Source organism: Canis lupus, chromosome 24 (assembly GCF_048164855.1).
Source record: "Canis lupus baileyi chromosome 24, mCanLup2.hap1, whole genome shotgun sequence".
NCBI lineage: Eukaryota > Metazoa > Chordata > Mammalia > Carnivora > Canidae > Canis > Canis lupus.
The window spans coordinates 14,407,779-14,416,113 of record NC_132861.1 but is presented as its reverse complement, the minus strand read 5'-3'; the positions used below and the strand labels follow the sequence as shown (position 1 = coordinate 14,416,113).

Here is an 8,335-nt window from a genome sequence, read left to right as displayed (position 1 = left end):
TCGGGCTCCCGGCATGGAGCCTGCTTCTCCCTCCTCCTGTGTCTCTGCCTCTCTCTCTCTGTGTCTATCATGAATAAATAAATAAATAAATAAATAAATAAATAAATAAATAAATAAATCTTTAAAAAAAAAACAGACCTCTTTTACCTAGGACCACGTCAATAGTCACACCACATGTAATTTTAAACAGGAAGCGTTGTTTTAATTCTAGAACTAAAACTTGGTGACAGTAACATGTTCTAAATCATTTCCCTCAGCCCTTCTAACCAGTGAGGGATCACAGGCAACCCAGTGCAGGGAAGGGGACTATGAGCATAGGTTTTGGGAAAACCCAGGTTCGGATCCGGACTCTACCCTGGAGCTCTGCGGCCTTGGACAAATCCCTTAGCCTCTCTTTGCCGTAATTTTTTTACCTGTAAAAGTGCGTTTTTATGAATCCAGCAACAAAGCAAAAAAAGGGGCCTGGCACGCAACATGTGAAAAACAGCACACATCATTATGACTATAGTTCTTACTGTTACAGATATGCAAATGGACCACCATTTCTACAAACACAGTATTTATTGCTTTACAACCTCAGTCTGGATATTTCCCAGCCCTTGTCAGAACCAACTTACCTTAGTCATTTCTCACAAGGAGATGCTAACAAATTTTATGTCATTAAAAACAAACAGACCCATCATTTCCAATCTACCAACTCCATCAAATGTTCAAAAGAAATTTTTTAAAGGCATCAAGTTGATTAGATTGGTCGCATGGTGATATGTATTAAAAATCCTTTCCTGCTTCTGAAATATTTCAGTCTCTCTCCTGCTTCCATAAGTAACCTAGGGGAGGAGACCCAGATTCAAGTATAGGATTTATTCACACTTGTGCTACATACGAAGGGGCTTTGGAGAGATGGCATTGGCATGCAAGCTGCCGGAATGGTCCCGAGACCATGATGGGCATCACGTTTGGGACAAACTGATGAGGTTAATTTATTACAAATTATTCCCCCAGAGACCTTGAAATACTGGTTTTGCCACCATCTGAATGGGCTTAGTTGACATCCTGTCCAGAAATTCTCCCACTGGTTGTACAGACAGCATTATAAATCTTCAGCAAATGGAGGGAAGGTATCTGTGTCTAAAACACCTGTCTGTACCAAGAGAAATGATGCTCAGACACAGTGACTTTGCAATAGGTTTAAAATTAATTCTGTGTCATTTCTTGACTAAATCTTTGCTCTCTGAAAACAGGCAATACAGTTTTTATTGCATTTAAGTTGTTTTTTGGTGAAAAGAAGGAAAAGGAATTCAAAGTTAGCTTTTCATGAACAGCCACATGGTCATTCTGCTTGTCAACTTACATAATATAGCAAACATATATTACAATCAGGTACACATGTTATACAGTCACAAACTTAATCATTAAAATAGGAGACCACCTGTTTCAAATGCACTTTGCACCACAGACCATATGAACCAGAAATATTTGGCCTACAATATTTAATTCTATTTGTTTTAATCAAGAATAACTATTTATACATTCTTAGATATAGAGAGCTAGGAAAGGTGGTGTTTTTCATATTCTGCAATAGCTTTACATTGATTTATTTCTCAGAATATAGTAAAATAAATGTAACTTACTTTTAATAGCTGTTATTAAATTTTTTCTTTTGCCTCCAGAAAACAATCAGACTGTGGCGTGGAAACTACAGTGGTGGATCTAATCAATCCTACTTCATATGCAAGTCAAACAAATTTCATAATTCATTTTAGAGACACATTGAAAACCTATATTGAAAACGGACTCATTTGATTCTGGATTTACACAGCAACATTTGAAACTAGTGGTCTAGCTAACACAGGCAACCATGCAGAAAGTTACAACATTCATAGAAATGCCAAAGTAATTCTTGTGAACAGTAATTGCCCAAAGTAAAGAAAGAATGAATAAGAATGGGTACGTGGTTTCTGTATTGGTAACTTATTACTGAGTTCATGTTAATAAAACCAGGTCTCTTCCAAACAGAATCATGTAAACTATTTGTATAGGCTCAAAAGAGATTATATTCAGTTAGATACATGCAGCGTTGAAAATCCACCTTGACGTTAAAAAAAAAAAAAGTCTGGGAAAAGTCATTTCTCCTCCATTTTTCTCAATAGTTCAAATTTATTTGAAAGTCCAAGTAAGAGCTCTGGGACCGGTTTACTTTTCATAACATTATGGCCATTTCATATACTTTCTTTCCACGCATTACCAATCCTCTAAGTAAAACAGAAAACAGAAACCCTGCCTCCAAATAAAACAGAAAACAAAGCTCCTGCCCCCAAACAAAACAAAATAATCTTGAGCAAAGAACTCATTTTTTTTTTTTTAACGGTAAAAACACTGGCAACACTATTTTCACTTCGGTCACTTTACTCATCTAAATGAATGCTTCACGAATGCTAAGTGCTCCTGTGGCTCAAGAGAGAATCCAATATAAAGAATTTAAGGACAGCATCTCAACCATTTGGCGGGGCAGTGGAAGTGCTTGGTAAATGCAGAATTGAGTGTGCAGCGTGTCCACCGAAGGGGGACGCTGCTACACATCGCTGGGTGACCGCGCTCTCTGGGAGAGGCTGGAGGGGATGCAGCCACAGCAAATGAGACAGAGGGCTTTCTGGATCTCTTGGTTTCTGAAAGCATATATGACAGGGTTGATGATGGAGTTGTAGGTGGCGGGCAGGAGGGTGGCGTAGGTGTAAATGGAGGGGTAGGTGTAATCGGCTATCAAGGAATAGAGGGTGAAAGGCATCCAGCAAGCAGCAAAGGTCCCCAGAATGATGGCCAGGGTGGAGACCCCTTTCCGGGTGGTTACATAGTGGGAGGTGGCCAGGAAGTGATGCTGCAGGGCTATCTGATGGGCGTGCCTCATCACGATCTTGCAGATCTGGATGTAGAGCTGAAGCATGAGCGCAAACATGAAGAGGAAGGAGACAGAAAGGATGGCCGTGTTGTTCTTGGTGAGAGGTCTGACCACGCTGCATGTGGACTCGTCTCTGAGGCAGTTCCAGCCCATGACAGGCAGCAGTCCCAGGCAGATGGAGGTCCCCCAGAGCATGATGAGCATGACATAGGTGAACGTGACCGTCCTCTCCGAGTGGTATGTCAGGGCGTAATACAGGGAGAGGTAGCGGTCAACGGTGATAGCCAGCAAGCTGCAGACAGAGGCAGAGAAAGAGGCCACGATGAGTCCGATGGTGACCAGCTTGGTGGCTTCTGACTGAAGCAGGTAGGCAAAAACAAAATTGATGATGAGTCCGATGCCAGCCATCAAGTCTGCAAGAGCCAGGCTGCCTATTAGCAGGAACATGGGTGCTCGCAGGCTGGGGTTATGGAAGATGATAAGGACCACAATGGCATTTTCACAGGAGATGAGGGTTCCTGAGGTGCACAAGACAATGTCCCACGGGTTGACAACGAGCTCCGGCTCCGGCTCTGCAACAGGAACCTGGGAGGAGACGGCAGCCGAGACGTTCTCCGCAGCGCCAGCATCTAAATAATCCCGAGGCAGCCCGCTTAAATTGACCTTCAGGTCTTCATTCATTTTAACCCCCGTCCTCTTCAACGAAAAGACAGGCTTTTTAATGTTTAGACACGGCAGGGTGGCAATCCAAGATCATGCAGAAAGACACACAAACAGAAGCCAGCCCCCACTCAGACACGACCATCAAATGCCACAAGCTTCATGAATTATAGAGTGTCGCGGAATAAAACAAAAGGCGAAGTCTCCGTGGTGTAAAGCCCACGACCACAAGCGCCGTGTGGCGCGGGGACAGCACAGGGCGGGACTTGAAGCCGCGAGCGGGAGCGGGGCAGGCACCCCGGGGCCGGGCCGGGGGCGGGGGCGGGGGCCGGGCCCGGGGCTGGTCCCAGGGTGCTGGGCACGCACATCGCGCCACCGCGGCTTGCATGCTGGAAAGCAACCCCCGCCGGACGTCTGGGCTGCTGCCCGGAAAGCCACGCCGCAGCCACAGGTCCCGCGCCGGGGGCCGCCATCCTCCGTGGAATACGGAAATCGCCCATTTCCATCGACCCCATCCACACTCCAAAACCATCCCTCGTGCGCGTGCACACGCTCACGCCGCCCCCCGTCCCCGGCCAGAACAAAGAGGGGTCCCAGGCGTCCCCCGTGTGCACGGGGCAGTCGGGCCAGGGTCACAAAGGCAGGCGCGTGCCGCGGGGATGTGGAGACAGACAGACAGACACACGCCCATGCACGGCCGCCGCCCCCCACCCCCGGCGCGGACGGGCGGAGGACGCGTGGGGACGGACGGGGCGCCGGGACGGGCGGCCCGCGGGGGCGGGGGGTCAGCTGGGGGGTCACCTTGGCGCGCCCAGGCCGGGGGGCTCCTCCGGTGCTTCCGAAGCGCGCGGGCTACTCGCGTCGCACGTCCGCGCCCGGGCCCGCCGCTGCGAGGGGCGGCGAGGGGCGGCGAGGGGCGGCGGCCGCGCCCCGGGGCGGGCGCTGCGGGCGGGGGGGGCGCGGGGCGCGCGCTCGGCGCCAGGTGCGCGGCGGGCGGCAGGTGAGCGGCGGGCTCGGCTCGCGTGCCCGGTCCTCCCCGCCGCGCGCCCGCCCGGCCCACACGCTCCTCGCGCGCGCGCCCCGCCCCCGCGCCCGCCCGCCCGCCCGCCCGCGGGAGCCCCGGAGGCCAGCGCGCGCCCCCCTGGGGCCGAGAGCCCGAGAGCCCGGGAGCTCGAGCCCCCCCCCCCCCCGTTCTGGGAGGGACCGAACCTGGAGGCCGAGACCGGCACCCTCACCCTCCCTGCCTCAGCCCAGTCCCACCCCAGCTGGCGGTCTGCGGCTTGCACTGGGGCGGGGGCAGAGGAGCCCCGCCTGCGAGCCCGGTGACCTATTTCGATACCGAGGTCTCCCCGGGGAGTCCCAGTCTCTAGCGACCCACTTCTCCGCGCCTTTCCCTAACCTGCCACATTCATGGTCCAAAGAGTCGCTTAGGGTGGCACTCAGGGCTCGCAGTAGGGATGCAGGGTGAGCAAGTTAGGGAGGCTCATCTTTCCAGCCCCAGAATGGCCAGCTATTTTAGAATTGCCATTGACCGCACAGCATCCTGATCCCAAGGGGGTTCCTTTCCTTAGGTGTGTCCGAGATCTGGTTCCTCGTTACCGTTCCCTGGGAACATTTGCTTAACTGTGTATAAGGTGCTGCTGTGTGAATCATCATCATCACGTTGCACTTATTAAGTGCTCTTTAAGCTGCATTTTCAAATGGGAATCATTTACTGAGTTCCTGCAGACGCTTCCTGCAGATGCTGGCCCAAACCCATTCTTTTAGGTACTGAAGTGGCAGTGTGAATTTATTTTTTTTCGTTTTAACACATCAGTAGGTTCTAAGATTAAGAACCTGATAGCCGTCTGCTTTTATGAGCTCCTGTCTCCTCCGGATACAAAACCTAGAGCACCTAGGAGATCTTAAGTTTAAAAATGATCTCCCAGCTTAAAGATGGGAGAAAACAAGGCATGCTTGTGTGGTTTTTTCTTTTCCAGCAGTGAAGTTTTCCTGACTGCCTTTCTCAGCACTCAGAAAGGGTCCTATGTAGATAGAGATGGTCTGCAGAACGTGGGACCGTTCCTCCTCGGGCATCCTCCTCTGGCCATCCTGCCTCCTCCTGGTGCTCACTGTCATTTGTGCCCCAGTCCTGAAGATTCCCCTACCCTCGACTTCCTCTTGTCCCTTCTCCACCCTTTCTTCCATCCGTGGGTTCCTGCCTCTGCAAGATCACCCCGCTTCTCCCCACTGGCCAGCGCTCAACTACAAATCAGTAGTTCTGGGGTGGGGTCCAGACTCTGCATTTGCAAGCCTCTGTCCCAGAGATCCTGCTGCTCCTGGTCCATGGACTCCACTTTGACAAGCAAGGTTCTATGGAATTTTAAGAACTGCTGGTACCTGGTGGGGAAGCATCGGACGTCTGTACCTGCCAAGAACCATGCTAACTGCTGGATGCACATATTCAATAAGATATGATCTTTCTACTCACAGGCATGTTTTGCGTGTGACAGACGCCTAGAAAGGAACAATAATACCAGGCAGCAAATGCTGTAATGAAGGGATGTATACCTTCCTGTCAATTTCTATGTGATGAACCTAAGCATTTTTAGAATGAAGTGTTGAAAAATAGCTGTTCAAGCAGATACATAGCAGTTTTATTAGCATGGTACGGTTCCAACTACCTGCCAGACCTTAAGAGGCTCACATGGGCGCTGCGGTTCAGGGAAGGGGAAGGTTCAGCGCTAGCAGGACACTATACTCGTCAGGGACACTGAGACAGGGCCTGCCCCCCAGAGCTGACAGTGGCGGAAGGAACTCCCTCTTTAAGGTGCTTGGGAAAGAAGGAGGGAAAAAAAGAAGCAAGCAATGAGAAGAGAAAAGGTAATGAAGTGGATGTGTTTTCTTGGCAGTGAAATCTTGAGCAAAGGAACAAGCCGAGAGAACTTACACCCGGGACTGGAGACGGCCAAACGGCAGCACCGAGGGCTGGGCAGCGTGTGCGCCAGCTCCTCTGGATTGTCAAGATCAGCTGCGCCTTCACAGTTCTGCTCAGTTCCGCCTTCTCCTTCAATAAATACTTGTAACAAAAAAAAAATTTTTTTAATTAAAAATTTAAACTTTACTCCAAATTCTACATTTGTTTGTGTATTTGTTAGGGCTTTTGTTGCCAAGGGGGCAGAAATCCAATTCAAACTAACTCAATTAAAAATGGATATTGTTGTCTGGCATGGCTGGGAAAGATCCTGGAGTGGCTCGTGGAAAGGAAGGAGAAGCTGCAGAAACAGAATCCTGTGTGCGGAGGCTCCTGGTCAGTTCCTTCCTCTGGCTTATTTCTTGTCCTTGCTTCTCTGTGTTTGCCAGCCTCAAACTGACCTTTCCTAGAAAAGCATCTCCTGTGCAGCCGTGAAAGTGGCCCCAGGCAGCCCCTTGGCGCAAGTTGAGACCATCTTCCCAGCTAGGGAGAGGTGTTCCCATGGAGACTCAGGATAGCCTGGTGCATGCCCAGCTCTGAAGCAACCACGAGGCTGATGGGATGGGATGAATCAGTTGGCAAGGCCTGGATCATGTGGAGAGTCCTGCAGTGGAGTTTCCATCTGAACTTTGCTGAATGGGCATTTCCTTAGAGGAGGTGTGAAGTGGGATACCAGGTGGCCTCTGGAGCTTGGAATCCAGGGGGCAGATCAGGAGGTTTTGCATGACCCTAGGTAACGTGGGTCATAAGGTAGCTGACTGCAAGCTGTCTCAGTTCATCCATCACTCATCACAGGACGCTGGAGCAGATGCCTTCAGTATGTGAGGTTAATTGTCTTTTCATCATTCGCCTTTTTGTCACTTTTTTAAAAAATAGTTTTGGCAAGAAATTGTAAGCCTTAAGCACAGCCTGGCATTTTTACAACCTATACTAACAACAACTGTTTCGTGTGAGAAAGGCTCTGTGCCCATCTTAATCACACACAGTGTCTTTGCTAACGTCGACCCGGTACGCACATTTCCTGGCCCTTTCTTGTGATTGAATTTATAGATTGTGGGGCTGTCCCAGATAACCGGCTGGGGCAAGTCATAAGTGAGCCAGTACTGCATGGAGGACATGGTGTCTATGTTGAAATGGTCAGCTTCTTTGCTGCCTGTGTTAATGACTGCGAGTCAATTTCTATATATTTGATTAACTGGTGTGCTAATTGGCACCAGATGAGCCATGCCTCATTCTGCCTAGCTGAGGGTTATATCCTACCTGAGCATAAAACAGGACTCCAAATTAAAGTTTAATTCTCATTCATTTCTCTAATTTACAGTAAATTTTTTTGCAGTACAACTTACATATAGGAAGTGCACATCTCATAAACATATAGTTTGATGCAGAGATGCCAAATGAATATACCAATGTCATCTCTAACCATCCTGACAAATGGAACATTACCAGTGCCCCAAAGCTGTCTTTCTCTCCCAGTCTCTGTTATTATCCCCACTAGGAGAAGGGAACCACTATTCTCAATTCTAATATAAGGGATTTGCCTATTTACTAATTCTCCATAAACGAATCATACAGTATGTATACGGTTGTGTCTGGCTTCCTTCACTCGACATTATTTGTCAACGTTATTGATTCATTGCATGGATTAGGAGTTGATTCTTTTTCATTGCTGTGTAGTATTTATTATATAATATGCCATGGTTTTTTTTAATCCAGTCTCCTACTGATCACATTGTGTCATTGTCTGGCTTTGGCTATTGTGGAGAAAACCATGACGAACATCCTTGTACACATCATTTAATGCACATATGTAGGTACTTCTATTA

The 8,335-nt window shown here is 48.8% G+C and overlaps 1 protein-coding gene across 1 annotated transcript; it reads right to left on the bottom strand.

Annotated features, from left to right (window-relative positions):
* Positions 1 to 542: 542 nt before the first annotated feature.
* GPR12 (G protein-coupled receptor 12) lies at positions 543 to 4,478 on the bottom strand. Its single transcript, XM_072795698.1, has 2 exons — positions 4,358 to 4,478; positions 543 to 3,592 (listed from the first exon to the last, which is right to left on the bottom strand). The coding sequence occupies exon 2, from the start codon at positions 3,575 to 3,577 to the stop codon at positions 2,573 to 2,575; it is 1,005 nt and encodes a 334-aa protein (XP_072651799.1). The 5' UTR covers positions 3,578 to 3,592; positions 4,358 to 4,478; the 3' UTR covers positions 543 to 2,572.
* Between the last annotated feature and the right edge of the window lie 3,857 nt (positions 4,479 to 8,335).

What these genes read in the sequence shown, in the direction of transcription:
- GPR12 (XM_072795698.1), bottom strand. Translation starts at nt 3,577, where the DNA reads ATGAATGAAGACCTGAAGGTCAATTTAAGCGGGCTGCCTCGGGATTAT.